The following is a 19195-nucleotide window of genomic DNA, read 5'->3' as shown; positions in this document are numbered from 1 at the left end:
AATGAAGTAAAATTAACATGAACCTTTAAGGGCTTGATTCTGTACTCGAGGCACGGCAAACCGGTCCGGAGAGTCGGAGGGGTCAGCATTTTGAAACTATTTCAAAATAAACGTAATTGTTTAAAACCTGGACGTTTCGTGTCATTTTATGATGCATGTATTACCTTGTTTCAAAGTAGCCAAAATAGGACCATAGAAATGTTGAGAGAATTATTTTAGAAACACTTAATATGACATAGAAACCAGCATTTCTCTCATGTTCTATTGGTTTTCAAATCCACATGATTTTATTGTCAGGCAGCCAAAGGCATTATCCTAGTCATATTGGAAACTAATGCTAGTTGAAGCATCCTTAGATCTCCCCTCTTACTTTCTAACAGATATTTTCATCTCTGTCACATAGAACCACATGTGCTGTGCTTTGTGGTGTGCATTGTGGTGTGCTTTGTGGTGTGCTTTGTGGTGTGCTTTGTGGTGCGCTTTGTGGTGTGCTTTGTGGTGTGCTTTGTGGTGCGCTTTGTGGTGTGCTTTGTGGTGCGCTTTGTGGTGTGCTTTGTGGTGTGCTTTGTGGTGTGCTTTGTGGTGTGCTTTGTGGTGCGCTTTGTGGTGCGCTTTGTGGTGTGCTTTGTGGTGTGCTTTGTGGTGCGCTTTGTGGTGCGCTTTGGTGCGCTTTGTGGTGTGCTTTGTGGTGCGCTTTGTGGTGTGCTTTGTGGTGTGCTTTGTGGTGCGCTTTGTGGTGCGCTTTGTGGTGCGTTTTGGTGCGCTTTGTGGTGTGCTCTGTGGTGCGCTTTGTGGTGCGCTTTGTGGTGTGCTTTGTGGTGCGCTTTGTGGTGTGCTTTGTGGTGTGCTTTGTGGTGCGCTTTTGAGAAAGGTGTTTTTACATTTTGAAACATTCACATGTAGCCTACCGCCACGTGTGCATTGTTGAGCTTTATAATATAGAAACTTTATCGAAATGTTAAGCTTAATGGTCTGGTCTGTTGCATCAGCCTCATTGCTTTTTAAAATGTTTTATAAATATTTATTTACAAAAATTTTTTGGCTGTATAATTTTTTGGGCTGTATTTGGGGTCTCTCGCCCCAGAACTGTCCCAGAGTTTTTAACTTTCAACATATTTTTTATCGTCTCAGGGACAATGGGACGACATGAATGTATAGAGCTGTGGAGAGAATTTATTTTATAAAGACATAAAAAGTATTTGGTTGTAATTGTAATGTTTCAATATTTTATAGGCGACCAAGGGTGGTCAACCATCCTCCACGAGAGCCTTAAAAAGGCTGTGTTGTATTTTGAGACAGGCTTGAATATGCAAAGACGGTAGCCTATATTTTTGTCTGATTCTCGATCGTAAAAAAAGATAGGAATGCATTTTATTTTGTAAAGGGGTTCCTTGCATCATACAATTATGTAAAAATGGTGTTACAGACCTTTTTTTAGGGGGGGGGGGCAAATGACTTCAGCTTTCGGACAAGTAAAAAATCTGTTCTGCTTGTCGCAAGGATAAATTGAAAAAAAAGTTAATGTCAAGCCCTGCATCCTAGTCATCCTGCGTTAAGACATAATGGTTTTACGAGGTAATATTTTGTGCGTGTGTATTTATGGTTTCACAGTAAGCAGAAGCAGACTGCTAAACTCAAATCTTAGCCCAAATTTGAGCTATCCTGAAGATTACTAGGGTAACCAGTTTGCCCTCCAGATTGGATTGGAAAGTCATTAGTATAAACAGTGGATTTATAATGTATGTCTCAATCTCCCCGTGTCTCTCTGTGACAGGCATGTGTATGACAACGTGGGTGTGAAGATGGAACGTCACATCTATGAGAACCCAGGGGAGCTGAGAGACGCCACGCCTGACCTCATCCTGGCTGTTAAACCCAAGGTGCCCCTGGACGAGGAGCAGGTACAGAGACACACACGGACAAACACCTGGTGAGTGATCTGTTGAAGGTTCCCTATTCGATAAACCTCTAACCCTCTTCTCTGTCTCTCTTTCTCACTCTCTCTCCATCGCTCTCTCTCTCTCTCTCACTCTCTCTCCATCGCTCTCTCTCTCTCTCTCTCTCTCTCTCTCTCTCTCTCTCTCTCTCTCTCTCTCTCTCTCTAGTTTGTAGGGGCTGAGTTGGGTGAGGAGAGGACGTTAGCGAGGGACCCTTCCCTGTCCTCCGCCCGGTTGTCGTGTCTGGACAGAACAGAGAGGAACTCCCGAGCTTTGAGCCTACACAACTCCATCACCAAGAGTGGGTGTTCCACCTCACCGCTCACTCTGTCCTCCGTAACCATCCCATTCCTCTCAAATGTCCTCGCACACCTCTAAACCATCAACATATCCTCAAATGTCAACTTCTAGCTAGACTTCCTTTGTCGAGATGAGGTTGGTGATGTGTTATGAATCCCACTTCCTATGTATTTCTCCTGTATAAAACAGCATGCAATGGGCGGTAAGCGAAGAGGGATCTCCTCAATGATCTTGATAACGCTCATAATCGATAAGGAACACACCGTTGTTCCTCTGCCACAGCAACCAACAGCTTGAGAGGGAGAGCAGTCAAACAAAAGAGAGAAGCTGTAAAGAGTGAGAGATGAGTCGCTATGATAAGAGGAGGAGTGTGAAGGCATGGCTAGGAGGCTGATCAGACGGACAGGCAGCTGTCTGAAACAAAAGTCCTCTGCGCAGACCCTGTGCCAGCTGATAAGGCCAGGCGGAATGGTGCTGAAATTGAACAATTACAACTGTTCAAAAATGCTCTCCGCTTTAATTGAGCCTCAAATCCGTTTTTTAGCCTCCGGACCCTTTCTCCCCTAAACCCCTCTCCTCATTATCCTCATTTAGCCCTGCCTTCCATCCCCTTTGTCCCTCTTCTTTCATCTTGGCTGCCCCCTATCCCCTAACCCAATATGCCCCCCGCCCCTCTACCACCCCCTACCAGCTCCAGTCTAAAGGAGGGACAGATGGAGGGTGGGAGGGGTGGGCTTTAGGTTGCTTCAAATCAGGGATCCCTTTTGGACCATCTGCTCTCTCTCTCTCTCTCTCTCTCTCTCTCTCTCTCTCTCTCTCTCTGCCGTGAGGCTATGCAACTCATATTTCTATAAGAGCACACACACTCATCCTCTCAGCAAATACTTTGTTTTTTTCGGAGGAGATTATCTCCGTTTCCCTCCCCACACTCCAGAAGTCAGTCACACACAGAGATGGAAAGAACCCACTTCTCCCTCTCGCGCTGCAGCTAGTCGGCCAGTGCCACCGAGGCGGCAAAGCATCATGATACCACCCCCTGGTGGTGGCTCTTTGTCATTGTTAAACCAGAGAATTTGCCTGCTCATAAACCCCACAATTCTATTGTGTTGTCAAACTGTATTGTCCTACATACATTCATGTTCTGCTACTCCCCTCAGAGATATGCTTTTGTGATGAAAGCACATTGAAACCCTGTTTTCTCTCTCAGTCCTGTCCGAGAACACAGATTCCTCAGAGGAGGAGTGGCAGTCTATAGCTGATCTAGCCGCCGCCTGTCGCGGCATCCTGGAGGCCTTGTCACAGGAAGGTAAGAAAACATCTGCGGGGGATTACAACAGATGATTTATTTTATTTTACTAAATACATCTACATCTGTTATATTTTACACATTATCACTGGAAATGGCAATCGTGGCAGTGTTGAAAATGAAACATGGTACATTTTCTATTCAGTCTATCTGACTGTGTGGTTGAGCTCGGTGACTAACATGGTTGAGTGATGTGTCATGTTTCAGATCGTAAAGCAGGAGATGGGACCCAAGGAGCAGACTCCCTGACAGATGGCAAGCTAAAGGACATGAAGGACAGGTGGGTTTGAGTCTCCAGCTATACACACACACACACACACACACACACACACACACACACACACACACACACACACACACACACACACACACACACACACACACACACACACACACACACACACACACACAGAGGGTGACTGTAGACCTCTGCATATTTCTCTCTGTATGTGAACTCCAAATGGTGTCTGACTCATTGTGTGGATCTGTGTCTGTGGGAGTTTCTGATTCAGAGATGGACTGTTGAACAGTTCTCATAGTTCAGCCTCTGTTGCTCATCATGATACTGGCTCACTGACATGTTGCCTGTCCTTATCTCGCTCTTCATCGTCTCTCACGCTTTTTTTTCTCTTTCCTGAAGAACTGACTAACACTCGTTCTCTGTTCTGTCATGTATTGTCTTTCTGATTTAGTCAGTGCATCAGCCTCCCTCCTTGATTCCGTGTGGTGGCGTTTCCCTGGCAGCCCATTCCCTCCTTATTGTCTCTCCCATTCTGACCCCATGTCTCTCTTGCTCACATACATACACGTATTTACTCACGGTCTTCTCATACACACACCAAACCAAAAGAAAGGATACCTACTGGTAACACATACAGACACTACCTAACTACAGGTAACTGACTAAATCTAAATAATGGAAACTCTTGAGTAAATGAGGGATACAAAGGATACAAAGGTGCTTCCACACAGGGGTGGTTATTGAGTTAATTAAGCAATGAACATCCCATCATGCTTAGGGTCATGTATACAAATGAACAGTTGCCCATTATTTTGGCTACCATGGCTAGAAGAAGAGATCTCAGTGACTTTAAAAGAGGGGACTCACAGGGGCATGTGGGGTTTAAAGTGTGTGTGTGTGTGTGTGGGTGTGTGTGTCTCACGTCACCAGATCTCAACCCAATTGAACACTAATGGGAGATTCTGGAGTAGATCTTGAGACTGCGCTATCCACCGTACTCAACAAAACACCAATTTAGGGAATTTCCTGTGGAATAATGGTGTCACATCCCTCCAATAGATTTCCAGACACCTTAGAATCTATCCCAAGGCGCATTGGAGCTCTTCTGGCAGCTCAAGGTGGCCCAATGCCCTATTAAGACACTTTATGTTGGTGTTTCCTGTATTTTGGCAGTTACCTGTCTGTGCATTATGCTGAGTGTGTGTCTCTCTCCCATGTCCCTGTAGTGACTCCCCTGGCCACATGGAGAAGGTTTCCCAGCTGGAGGACATGCTGAAGAGGCTGCAGGACGACCTGCAAAAGGTACTCCCCATTCAGATGGCCAACCACAGCCCCTCCCCAGACCCCCCTCACAGCATCCTGCCCACACAGTGACCCCCCCCCCCTCCCTCCGCCTCCCCCAACCCCCTGACTCCTACTGCAAACACACAAACACACAGAGGGAATGTAGAGGTAGGGCGGGCAGCAGGCGGGACAAGCAAAAGAAACCTGTCTTGTCATTGGGCAGGGTGAACAGAGGAGATGAGAAGATTGGCTGGAGTGACATTGGGCAACCATGCTCACTCTCTCAACACCAAGCGACCAAATGGCAGCAGAGGCAAGTAAAAGCACGAGATGTGTCCTCTGTTGTTGTGTTAAGACAACAGAACAATAACAATTGGAAATAGAACTACTAAAAAACGGGCCCCGAGTTCATTAACCCAATAACCCAAATCCACCACTAGGGTCCTTCATGGATGTGAAACATTGGAAGTGAAGTTCCTACTCACAACCCTGAAAGTCTGACAGGCTGTCAGTCATCCCTGTGTGCAGCCTCTGGAGCTCTTACCACCATGTTCCTCACCCCGTTTACCGGCTCTTCTCTGGGAAACACGGGGACTCTGGGATACCTTTTGAAGTCCTCACAACCGCTGAATGACTGGTTACTCTTGTAATGTAAAAGGAAGAAGCACATTGGAGAAAGGGAGAGAGAGAAAGAGCGAAAGAAGGGGGGAGATAGAGAGAGAGAGAGAGTTTGGAAGCCTCCCGAGTGTCCTTAAACACATTCTCAATTGGGTGAAACATGATTCCTGTGTTACAGTAACGAGAGTGTTTAATCTCGAAGGTCAAATGAAACCCTGTGGTATGCAGTGTGCTATATCCCCTCCAACCAAGTCCTTTTCACCACTCATATATCCAAGAGACGCCACACTGCCAGAGTTTTAAGCTGGCATCCGACTAAGTGAATGACATTCCAAGGATTTTTTTGTGCAAATGCTATTCGCTCAACTTGGTTCTTGAAACACGTGAGACATAAAGCACACAAAAGAATCAAACTCAAAAGAATCAAACTCAAAAGAATCAAACTCAAAAGAATCAAACTCTGCAGACTTTCTGGTCACAAACCCTGTGGCTATAACACCAACATAACCAAAGTCTTACCCTCTGTTTTTGTCTGTAACTCCCTACGCTTCCTCGGAAAACGCACCATTAACACAGTATTATCATTAATTTACACAACACAGAGACATTGACAGTCAGGGACAATGAACCAAGGAGGACGACCTAACAGAGAACTACCACATCAGATGACCCCTTTCCACTTTTCTCTGTTGTTTTACCCTCTGCCCTGGGAGAGTGAGTGAGTGAGCATGGTTGGTTCTAGGCTCTCCCAGTCCCATAGTATGGCCAGTAGAAATAGGACTCACCGAAGACTGTGGGAGGAGCTAGTTGGGTTCCATTCAGAAGTGTGCTGTGTCACCTAGACTACTTTTGGTTAGTCTTTGGTTTCTGTCCATGACTGCCAAGAAGGGGAGGGTTTACAGCTGAGCTAGTACAGATTTGAGCAAAATCATCTGATGTGGCGATGAGAATGTGTTCCTTTGCTTTCTGTGTGAGTTACAATCTCATCAGTTTATTTTCCAATTATAAAGCTGAGTACTGGTTATTTCAGGTTAATTGATTTGCTTTAGGGCACAGTTGCACTATGGCCCACTAGGGAGTTGAACCAGCAAGACCATACAGTACTGCTGCTACCAAAGAGAATTCCTATTGACCCAGATTGATGATAATACCTAACTGGTTTCAGATATCATTCATTGTTATTGTCAATGTGTTGTGAGTCCCACGACTCACAACACAGCAGACAGACAGACAACACTGGAGTCAGTCAGGATAGAACCCACTCTCCGTATAGACAATCAAATAAATCAACACCATCACACGAGGCAATATTACATTGCAATCATTCAATTTTTTGTTTAGTTTTTTTGAGATTGAGTTTGAATAAATCCAATCACCAAGCTAATTGGCCCAAGCTAAGTATAGCTCGCTCACTCATGGCACGCTGTACTTATCGAAGATTAAGTTACAATGAGCTTACATTTCATACCATTGCTCAAACCCCTTATCCACTGCGCCGAATCCCTTACAGAAACACCACATGATTTCACAAAATCACATGATCGGAACATTTCACACGTGATCACATTTTCACATGTGTAGTTTCGTGTTGTCACATGTCGCTTTATACATGTCGTCACGTTGTCACATTCACTTCACATAAGAGCATGTGGTCACATGAGAACATGTCATTTTGTAACACTTCACGTGAAATTCATGTGTTTTTTTCCGTAAAGGGATCTGGCATATTACTCTGCACTCAGTGTTGCCAACTTTCTGCAATGAATCAATCTTTCTTTATTGATCAATGACTTTGTTTTGCAAGTGAACAGCAGATGTGGCAACGCACATCTCTTTTGGAGGGTTACAAAAAGTCAGTTAAAGGTGGTGTGATAGGAATACAGTTGGCAAAACTGGTTGTAGTGGTAGTTGCCCCTGTCTGTTTGTCTACCCTGAGTCTCTGGTTTCCTGTCTCTGTTGCTACCGTGTATGACATAGCAAACAGGAAGCATTTACTATGGCAAATCACTGCTCTGAAAGTTGCATTAGCTGATTTCAAACTCAGTTCCAAGTAGTGAGGGATTAGGGTGACCCCTGCTGTTTGCTAGATTAGGAATGCCTGTCATTTTGGAGTTTGAGTCTTTAGAGACATTTCACTTGTATAACAATCACCTACATTAAACATGTTATGGCAATTCCTCTGCTCTCGTTTAAAGGTCCAATGGAGCTGTTTTACTGTGATTGTTCTCATTTAAAAGGGTCAAAAAGGGGCCTCCCGAGTGGTCATAAAGAAATAAAAATAGCTTCTTGGCAAAGAGCAATTCCTCAAGCAAGAATTTTGCTATGACTGTCTGGGTGTGGTCTGGGAGTGGGAAGAACTAAAAAGTAGCTGTTATTGGCAGAGAGGTTTGGAACTCTCTTTCTTACTGGTCTATTAACTGTGATGTCACCGGGCAGGCCAAAACTCCATACCACCAAAACAGGCTGACATTTCAGGCAGTCTTTTCAAACAGCTCTCTTAAAGGGCATTATCAAACTTTTCACAGTATTATTCCTACCTCACAGTGTGGAAATATATATAAAACACAGGAAAGTCTAGTTGTTGACTGCACTGGGTCTTTAATAAGAGATTGATTTATTAATTGGTTGTATGGTCTCGAACAAGTGGTTGCCATAGTAAATCCGTTTGAACATTTCCTCCATACGCCACCTCTCCCCATGGAGTGCTTTTATGGAAGGTAATTGGTTTGTATTTGCGTGTATGTGCTGTGTACGTGTATGTGTGTGTGCTTCTCCAGTACCCAGTCTTGCACTGCCTCTACCACTATAAGGCTTTTATGTTTGTGAACCCCTCTGTCTGTGTGTGCCTGCAGTCTTGTCCACTCAATGCAGCCACCCCTCACCCACCTCCACCCATACCCAGCCCCCTCTCACCCCTCCATCCATCCCAGCCATGGTGGTCTGACAGACGGGTGTTGTTGTGTGCCGCTCCCTGGCAGGAGAAGGAGGACAAGGCGGTGCTGCAGGCCGAGGTGCAGAGCCTCAGGCAGAATAACCAGCGGCTGCAGGAGGAATCCCAGAGCACCGTGTCCCGCCTCATCAAAGTCACCGAGCTGCTGTGCAATGTCAACAAGCCCTGTTAGCTCCACCACAGTGCACACTGTGTACACACACACACACACACACACAGATCACACACAAACAAGCACACACAAACAAACACACACAGATGATCGCACACAGATCATAAACACACTGCGCATTCAATATTGTATAAAAACACACCAGCACAGTACATCAACCTGCTCTACACCACACATGCATAATACTCCGCATTCTGTCGGATGACATTTTACCTCTGGGCAAGCCCATGAGGGCAGAGTCAACTCAAAAAACAACTCTGAAACATTTCTCACCATCTGATAGTCCTCCCAATAGATTGACTAATGGTTGTGCTTTTACCCAAGAGTGTGTTTTGTACCTTGAGTGTGCGCAAGTGAGTGTGTGTGTGCCGTCACTATGGTTCTTTTATCTTGCTTCACATACTTGACAAGTTGGGCAGAATAGCAATTGCTTAAAACAACCCAGTTGATTTAGATGAAGAGGCACGTGTGCAGCATGTTTGGTGGCTGTTTATTTCAATTGACACAAAGCGTGTGTGTATGTCTCATGAGGTACGTATGTAAACAGTAGTCTCCCTCCCCTCTCTGCTCAACCCACGCCATGATATGCAGCGTCTCGGACCGAGAGCAGTTCAGCTGGGCACCCTTAGAGTGGAGGGCCTTGGAGCTACATATTACACAGGGAAAAGGGAACATGACAATTGCATGCCTGCAGGCAGCCTGCTGGAAAAGATGGAAGGATGCATACTGACCCTGCCTCTCTCTGCCAACATTCTCACGGAATGGTTCATTCATTGGGTAGAGACATCATTCTCTCCTCTCCATACCTCCTCAGCTTAATTTCAAGGGTGGTGGACTTGAGTATTCCACGTCTGCTTCCAGTGAATGAGACACAATTGATTTATAAGGGAATTGACTCACCGAATTAATTCTGATTGAGTTGAAACAGATATTCAAGTGGATAGCACCTCTGCCGAGGATGAAACAATGGGGGAGATCATCGTCATCCCCGAAAGACTGGCTGTAGAAGCTATGCTGTAGAAAGTGCACCTCCTGCTGGACTGAACCATGCATTGTCATAAGGCAGCTCTCCTTTTAGACAAAACTATTGTAGGGATTTAATGTGAACTGGACAGGATTTCTTTAGTGAACACAGCCTTCTGTGTTACAATATATGTTGTGTTTGATGGCCACAATGACAATTCAGTGTATTTGAAATGAATCCAGAATGGAGTGGATACCTGTGGGTGAGGGATTCCCCCATTTCACCCTAATGTTTTTGTCTGTGTACCTACTGTATGTGTGTTTCTGTGTTGTTCTTGGCATATCGGCATGGGACAGGGCACATATTTAACCTCCTGCCCAGGTTCATGCCTTGCTTGAAACATTTAAGTGGATTTGATCTCACCACTTCACCTCACCCCACCTCACCTTCAGGTCCACTGCTGATGACGCCAATAACAATGTGAGATCAGAGGAGAACGGGATTATTCCTCCTCCAAGACTGTTCTGCCAAAAGATGCCAAGGCAGCTCTCCTACACCCAACTCAAACCACTGGACCCAGCTGTGTTGTACAGCTCTGTAAGGGATGCCAAACAAAAAGCTCTTGTTTGTTGTATATACTATTTTACTTCCTCTTGTAATTTTATTTTAGAGTCACTGTGATTACCCGGTACCAGCAGATAATGATATATTCAAATTAAATTATAAATCTAAACTTTATCTATATGTGAAGACAACATGTACAGCTGAACTGCTCAGTGCTACTTAGTACATTTGGTTGTGTATGCCCTCAATTGCAGGATGGATTAATATGGAGACTAGTGTAAATGTGGACAAACAGGCAGTTTGGGCCAGGCTGTTTAAAATGGTGATGCCTTGTTGTTGGAAATGATTAGCAGAGTGGAGAAGTGTAAGAATATCTGATGTTTTACTGTGTTCTTCTGTATAGTTCTGTAGATTGTAGGAGGTTGATGAAGCATGATAATGCACCAGGTCACTTCCTAGCTCCCCTCTCTGTGTGTGTGTATGTATGTATGTAAAAAAAAAAAAAAAAAAATGTAATAACTTATTAATCTTGCAAATGTGGAATTCCCTGTTAGATGTGTCAATACAAGGGGAGGGAGGCAGCAATTAGATGTGCTATAAAGTTCAAATGGTATGATAGGGGTTGGTTTTAAGGAAGAATCTGTTTTTATATATACACATTCAAATACAAGAAGACAAGAGGTCAAATCTGCAGTGTTATAGTATTTCTTGGGGAAACGATAATGGCTATCGTTATCATTCTAGTATTGAGCTATTCATTCAGAGCTCCTACGTTCCCGTTCAATAAGGTCTCTAATGCCACTAGGTACGCCTTAAAGAGTGACTCTGGGACTCTCCAGAGAGGACAGGACAGACAACATGGTCAGACTGGTTCATGTGAAGGCTTCTTTCTCAGACATTGTGCCTACCTGAAATTGTAATGTATGGTAACTCAGCGTGGTGTCTTCATTTCTGTTCTTCATGGTCATTGTTTGTCCTGTATCCTGCAGGATAGACAGGTGTGTCTGCCACATGACAGTGGTAGATGTAGGGTTGGTTGGTATGGGGTCTCTCCAGGGTCTGCTCGTCAATCCTCCCAGAGGATCTGTGGCCATTAAATCAAAAAGATGGGTTTAGGGACCCCAGGAAAGTGTCAGAAAGGTTATATGAAGCCGATATGAAGTGTGTTTGTTAGGTTAAAGGAAATGATTCGTATAGCGCTGGTTTAAGACCAGCATCTCCAACCTTATTGAATCACAATCATTCGATGCATAAAAACATAACTTTATACAATCATTTGGACATGAACCATCCAGTGCACTTTGAACCCCCATTTATGTATCACAAAAAGTATCCCTGAGTGACACCTTGTATGCCTGAGTGACCCCTAACAACACCTTGTATGCCTGAGTGACCCCTAACAACACCTTGTATGCCTGAGTGACCCCTAACAACACCTTGTATGCCTGAGTGACTCCTAACAACACCTTGTATGCCCGAGGGACCCCTAACAACACCTTGTATGCCTGAGTGACCCCTAACAACACCTTGTATGCCTGAGTGACCCCTAACAACACCTTGTATGCCTGAGTGACTCCTAAACACACCTTGTATGCCTGAGTGACCCCTAACAACACCTTGTATCCCAGAGTGACCCCTAACAACACCTTGTATCCCTGAGTGACCCCTAACAACACCTTGTATGCCTGGGTGACCCATAACAACACCTTGTATCCCAGAGTGACCCCTAACAACACCTTGTATCCCTGAGTGACCCCTAACAACACCTTGTATGCCTGAGTGACCCCTAACAACACCTTGTATCCCAGAGTGACCCCTAACAACACCTTGTATCCCAGAGTGACCCCTAACAACACCTTGTATGCCTGAGCGACCCCTAACAACACCTTGTATCCCAGAGTGACCCCTAACAACACCTTGTATGCCTGGGTGACCCATAACAACACATTGCAGATGGTAACAATGCAGTAGTCCTTTCACTCCCCTGCTCTAGGCTACATCAGCTGGCAAACGATCTCCACCCAGCCAATAGTAAACCTGTGAGAATGATCCCTGGTAGAGACATTGTGGTTGTTGCCTCCTCCCATCCATGCTGTAGGAGAGGAAACCAATGACCAGTTGTTTTTCTTTTATCCTCTTATTTGTTTGCCTTATATGTCATTGCATCATCCTTACAGGAAACCAATGCTCTCCGTACAGTGTGTGCCCTACTTCCACCTTGTCATCTCTTTGCTGCTGTTGTAGAACGGGATGTATTAATGTGGCCATACAGTAAGGATGATAGAATACAGTACATTATTACCAGTGGAACCACACATAACATCACATCCCCAGTGTAGGTTTATGGGAGGCCTGGCCACACGTCGCTCATGTCACAACGGTACCACGCACTATGCACTCTGCTCGGCCAGTTAAAGAGCTGACGTTACCATAGCCAGGCAGTGGCACACTGAGGGAATGTGCTGTGACAAGACATGGTTTCAGTATGATGCCACCTTCACCTGTTATGTCATCCACGAGAAGAGTAAATTGACTAAATGTTGTTCATGTACTGTGAACTGGAGGGCTCATGGCAATAAAGATTCCTCTGTACCTTTCGAAGTGGTTGGTGTATCAATGCTATGATTGTCAATGTCTCTTTCTTTGTGAGGCCTGAGAAGTGGCAGTGTCGGGAATGTCCATCGGAGGATTGTTCTTTTGATGCGACTCAGACTTGTAAAAAGCCACCTGTTGACAATAGTGTGACAACAACATGATCACTCCAGATGAGCCCTGACACCTTTACTGCAGTGGCTAACAGAGGTTGTGTGTTACAACCTCGACATCATTTCACTCCGCCGGGTCATTCAAACACAACACAACCCCGACTGCAGTCATCCAATAACTGGACCGTTCACAGTTGAATAGCCTACATTACGTTTGCATGCATGTGATCAGCATCATCCCGTGTAGCGGATCCATTCAGAAGTAGATGTAGGACTTTCTATAGGTGACTGTACAGACTAGACACGGAGAGCATCACCATCGGTCTGAGCCGTTTTGCTGCACGCGAAACACAAGTCACAGAGTGAGTAATGACAACATGAGTAAATAAAGAAATGGAAAAGTTTATTTAACGGAACTCCTCAGGAATTTACTATATAGTGCATGTGCATGTGCATGCACACTCTCCTCGTGCATATGCATGCACATGCACATGCACACACTAAACACTACAGAACACCGAGCCCTGTGTAGGACTGTGCTAAATGTCTTCCTGAGTGCATACAGTATACAGAAAAGGCAAACACATGTTTCCAGTCTCGTTCCACACAAGCATGGTCCATAACAAGTCGAGACAACATAACACAAACACCTCCCTGAACTGTGTCCCCTGGAAAGCTTTCCTAAACACCAGCCGCGGTGAGGCTCTTTATCTTCCCTGGCCTGACACCTGGAGAAGGGCTGACGACAACAATACCGTGGCTTTATGTCTTTATTTGGGGTTGGAGCAGCGGGCAGAATCTTCACTAGGGGCCAGAGGAAAACGTGTGCCAGACATACCGTAGCTCAAGGACTTAATGCAGGTTGTACTCCTCGATGTTCTGTAAACATAGACAGCATGCACTGGTGTCTGTCTCTGGATGAGCACGTGTGTGTGGAGAGGGAAGAAACGGCCTCTCTCCTGTTCAGATATAATGTCTGTGAAATTTTTTAACCCGGGCCAATTTTACACTTCGCAAACCACATCACTTTTCTTGTTTGACTACAGTAGTACATTAGTAAGTCTACTAGTGTCTATTATACATCCAGAGCTGATGAAGAATTCCTTCCACTATGTTCAGGTGTCAAATTGTCACACTGGTTGCTTGAGGACATCGACTTGCCTTTGAAAAATCGTCTAGAGCACTGTTTTCTATGTTGTTTTGTTGCTCTATGTATTGCATGTCGCCGCCTAGTGGTTCCCACTTTTAACGGAGCGCACAACACGACGACGGACACGACTTCAGAGCCAGTCGTTTGCCACCGCCTCAACTCTTTGGTTTAAACCTGCTTCTGCTGTCACCGACCTTTCAATCTATCTACCGATCTGAATGCTGTAAGTTTCTGTCGTTACTTCTACACCCACCCACTCCCCATTTGTAATCTTGTGTGATCTCAAGGCATGGATGTCACGGTGCGCCTTGGCATAATACAATATTGTAATCCAAATTGAGCACAGTCTGCGAGGGTTTAGCCCTGGTTTACACAATCCGCTAATTTGACATTCAAGTTGTTGTAGGGGAAAGTGTAGCCTAGTGCAAGCTGCTTGTCGCGAAAGTGGAAACCGACCTGATCGCAAACAGATATGTTTTGACCGGTGAGGGACCGACTCCGGAATGAAGACGGCAGTACAGACTGGGAGACCGCGGCCGTTCCAGCGGTTCTGCTGCTGTGGAGTTGGGCTTCTCGCGGTCATTTGGCTCTCACAGTTCGCGCACGTGATAGGTGAGTTGTTCACAAGGATTAATGATGAGGGCAATTTTGCAGAATGTCAATGTGTTAATATTCCTTGTGTGTTTTGGGGTGTTTTTAGTATAACACATTTTAAACTTATTTTTAGAATTTTAGCACATTTTCATGTCAAAGATTTAATTATAGTAGGCTACCTAAGGGGGGAAAGGCATCTGTCAGTCAACTCATTCTGTGCCACATTCTTCATTCATTAAATACTCAATTAAATACTGCCCTCACTTAAATATGTCTGATTACCTCATTTCTTGGAGGAGATCATTATGTAACCATATTGATAAAAGGCTGTATGGGATGAAAGAGAGAGATTTGTAACCAACAGATTGGAGGATCCCCTCCCCTGTCCCCTCCCCCAATATTAGCACCTTGAGTGTGACACCTGCTTCACATTGGGAGCATACTTTCAGCATCACCTCTCTGATTCAGAGGGGTTGGGTTAATTGCGGAAGACACATTTCAGTTGAATGCATTCAGTTGTACAACTGACTAGGCATCCCCCTTTCCCTGCCCCAACCTGGCATACTCTCGGCCAATAACCTGCACAGAACCGCAGAGAATCACCCGAGGGAACTCAGAGAATACGTCTCCATCAAGCACTGCATTAAGTAACACTGAAGACAGATGGCGGAAATTGCACTGCAGTCAGAAAAGGGATATGCATGTAAACTGTGCTAAAGGATGCGTGTATGAACAGAAGAGGACATTGGGATGCAATTATTCATATCCTTTGTATGAACATCATATGGTCAACATTCACCCTATAGGGGCCTTATTCTCTACAGAGCTGGGTCTACGGTTTCCTCTTGGAGGATGGATTCACATATTCAGCTAGGAAGCAACCGAGGATCAGGCTAAAGCATTCAATCATGAGGTGTGCGTGTGTACATGCGTGAGATTGTGTGGGCCGGTCCCGTGATTTGGAGGTCGAGAGAGTACGAGTTAAAGTAATGATTTTCATAGCTATGTCCCACGCTCCACGCTCTTCTCAATTTACATCGACAACATAGCTCAGGCAGTACGAAGCTCTCTCATCCAGTTATATGAAGATGATGCAGTCTTATACTCAGCTGGCCCCTTCCTGGATTTTGTGTTAAATGCTCTACAACAAAGCTTTCTTAGTCTCCAACAAGCTTTCTCTACCCTTAACCTTGTTCTGAACACCTCCAAAACAAAGGTCATGTGGTTTGGTAAGAAGAATGCCCCTCTCCCCACAGGTGTGATTACTACCTCTTCGGGTTTAGAACTTGAGGTAGTCACCTCATACAAGTACTTGGGAGTATGGCTAGATGGTACACTGTCCTTCTCTCAGCACATATCAAAGCTGCAGGCTAAAGTTAAATGTAGACTTGGTTTCCTCTATTGTAATCGCTCCTCTTTCAACCCAGCTGCCAAACTAACCCTGATTCAGATGACCATCCTACCCATGCTAGACTACGGAGACGTAATTTATAGATCGGCAGGTAAGGGTGCTCTCGAGCGGCTAGATGTTCTTTACCATTCGGCCATCAGATTTGCCACCAATGCTCGTTATAGGACACATCACTGCACTCTATACTCTTCTGTAAACTGGTCATCTCTGTAAACCCGTCACAAGACCCACTGGTTGATGCTTATTTATAAAACCCTCTTAGGTCTCACTCCCCCCTATCTGAGATATCTACTGCAGCCCTCATCCTCCACATACAACACCCGTTCTGCCAGTCACATTCTGTTAAAGGTCCCCAAAGCACACACATCCCTGGGTCGCTCCTCTTTTCAGTTCGCTGCAGCTAGCGACTGGAACGAGTTGCAACAAACACTCAAACTGGACCGTTTTATCTCAGTCTCTTCATTCAAAGACTCAATCATGGACACTCTTACTGACAGTTGTGGCTGCTTTGTGTGATGTATTGTTGTCTCTACCTTCTTGCCCTTTGTGCTGTTGTCTGTGTCCAATAATGTTTGTGCCATGTTTTGTGCTGCTACCATGTTGTTGCCGTGTTGTGTTGCTACCATGTTGTTGCCATGTCGTGTTGCTACCATGTTGTTGTCATGTTGTGTTGCTACCATGCTGTGTTGTCATGTGTTGCTGCCATGCTATGTTGTTGTCTTAGGTCTCTCTTTATGAAGTGTTGTGTTGTCTTTCTTGTCGTGATGTGTGTTTTGTCCTATATTTTTTATTTGTACTCCCAGCCTCCGTCCCCGTAGGAGGCCTTTTGCCTTTTGGTAGACCGTCATTGTAAATAAGAATTTGTTCTTAACTGACTTGTCTAGTTAAATAAAAAATGACACCAACGTTCTGACAACCAGTGTTCTGATACTGTTAATATTCGGCTTTAATAGCTGTCATATCTGTTGAAGTATTCTTCAGTTTTCCCCACTATTTATACCTTCACTATCTTATAACTGTCGTCATGTTATTTACCCCATAGCTTCGTTAATATGTCTAATCTTGGGAAATACAATGAGTAATTACTTAATGTATCTTTCTAATGGTAACATATTTGTATTACTCTATAAATGCATTCATTTGGCATATTCATCACACAGTATCATTCTAGTGGTAGGGCATTGGAAAATATTAAAATGCCCCAGGGCAGTGATTGGGGATATTGCCCTGTGAAGGATGCTGTCTTTCGGATAGGACAATAAATGGGTGTCCTAACGCTCTGTGGTCAGTGAAGGTCCCATGGTACTTTATAGTAAGAGTAGGGGTGTTGACCCCGTGTCCTGGCCCTCATACCACCATGACCTTCATACCAATCTGGCCCTCATACCACCATGACCTTCATACCAATCTGGCCCTCATACCACCATGACCTTCATACCAATCTGGCCTTCATACCAATCTGGCCCTCATACCACCATGACCTTCATACCAATCTGGCCCTCATACCACCATGACCTTCATACCAATCTGGCCCTCATACCACCATGACCTTCATACCAATCTGGCCCTCATACCACCATGACCTTCATACCAATCTGGCCCTCATACCACCATTGCCCTCATACCACCATGGCCTTCATACCAATCTGGCCCTCATACCACCATGACCTTCATACCAATCTGGCCCTCATACCACCATGACCTTCATACCAATCTGGCCCTCATACCACCATGGCCTTCATACCAATCTGGCCCTCATACCACCATGGCCTTCATACCAATCTGGCCCTCATACCACCATGACCTTCATACCAATCTGGCCCTCATACCACCATGGCCTTCATACCAATCTGGCCCTCATACCACCATGGCCTTCATACCAATCTGGCCCTCATACCACCATGGCCGTCATACCAATCTGGCCCTCATACCACCATGACCTTCATACCAATCTGGCCCTCATACCACCATGACCTTCATACCAATCTGGCCCTCATACCACCATGGCCCTCATACCACCATGGCCTTCATACCAATCTGGCCCTCATACCACCATGACCTTCATACCAATCTGGCCCTCATACCACCATGACCTTCATACCAATCTGGCCCTCATACCACCATGGCCCTCATACCACCATGGCCCTCATACCACCATGGCCTTCATACCAATCTGGCCCTCATACCACCATGACCTTCATACCAATCTGGCCCTCATACCACCATGACCTTCATACCAATCTGGCCCTCATACCACCATGGCCCTCATACCACCATGGCCTTCATACCAATCTGGCCCTCATACCACCATGGCCCTCATACCACCATGGCCTTCACACCACCATGGCCTTCATACCAATCTGGTCCTCACACCACCATGGCCCTCATACCAATCTGGCCCTCATACCACCATGGCCTTCATACCAATCTGGCCCTCATACCACCATGGCCTTCACACCGATCTGGCCCTCATACCACCATGGCCTTCATACCAATCTGGTCCTCATACCAATCTGGCCCTCATACCACCATGGCCTTCAGACCAATCTGGCCCTCATACCACCATGGCCCTCGTACCAATCTGGCCCCCATACCACCATGGCCCTCGTACCAATCTGGCCCCCATACCACCATGGCCGTCATACCATTCTGGCCCTCATACCACCATGGCTTTCACACCAATCTGGCCCTTATACCACCATGGCCTTCATACCAATCTGGCCCTCACACCACCATGACCCTCATACCAATCTGGCCCTCACACCACCATGGCCCTCATACCAATCTGGCCCTCATACCACCATGGCCCTCATACCAATCTGGCCCTCATACCAATCTGGCCCTCATACCAATCTGGCCCTCATACCACCATGGCCTTCATACCAATCTGGCCCTCATACCAATCTGGCCCTCATACCAATCTGGCCTTCATAACAATCTGGCCCTCATACCACCATTGACACATAATCATCCCAAGCTTCCAATTGGTTCATTCATTC

General features: G+C 45.5%; 2 protein-coding genes across 12 annotated transcripts in view; both read left to right on the top strand.

Annotated features, from left to right (window-relative positions):
- The window catches only part of LOC109872698 (signal-induced proliferation-associated 1-like protein 1), a 45091-nt gene extending 32158 nt beyond the window's left edge, over positions 1-12933 (top strand). For 5 of the 10 annotated variants that reach the window (XM_031807937.1, XM_031807936.1, XM_031807940.1 and 2 more), the window contains exons 11-16: positions 1775-1901; positions 2106-2238; positions 3445-3543; positions 3751-3823; positions 5011-5086; positions 8539-12933. In XM_031807937.1, the coding sequence (XP_031663797.1) occupies positions 1775-1901; positions 2106-2238; positions 3445-3543; positions 3751-3823; positions 5011-5086; positions 8539-8808 (778 nt within the window). In that variant the 3' untranslated portion in view covers positions 8809-12933. Of the gene's footprint in view, positions 1-1774; positions 1902-2105; positions 2239-3444; positions 3544-3750; positions 3824-5010; positions 5087-5291; positions 7295-8538 lie in introns of those variants that run through there. The other 5 variants (XM_031807943.1, XM_031807942.1, XM_031807941.1 and 2 more) reach the window with 4 other exon arrangements.
- A 718-nt stretch (positions 12934-13651) lies between these two features.
- Positions 13652-19195, top strand: part of LOC109873415 (sodium/potassium/calcium exchanger 3-like) — a 30237-nt gene continuing 24693 nt past the window's right edge. The window contains exon 1 of one of the 2 annotated variants that reach the window (XM_031807934.1): positions 13652-14803. In XM_031807934.1, the coding sequence (XP_031663794.1) occupies positions 14695-14803 (109 nt within the window). In that variant the 5' untranslated portion in view covers positions 13652-14694. The remainder of the gene's footprint in view (positions 14804-19195) is intronic. The other variant, XM_020465070.2, reaches the window with a different exon arrangement.

The sequence above is a fragment of the Oncorhynchus kisutch genome, linkage group LG28 (genome assembly GCF_002021735.2).
Source record: "Oncorhynchus kisutch isolate 150728-3 linkage group LG28, Okis_V2, whole genome shotgun sequence".
Classification (NCBI taxonomy): Eukaryota; Metazoa; Chordata; class Actinopteri; order Salmoniformes; family Salmonidae; genus Oncorhynchus; species Oncorhynchus kisutch.
Note: the sequence above shows the minus strand (reverse complement) of the source record. Positions and strands in the feature narration are given on the sequence as shown.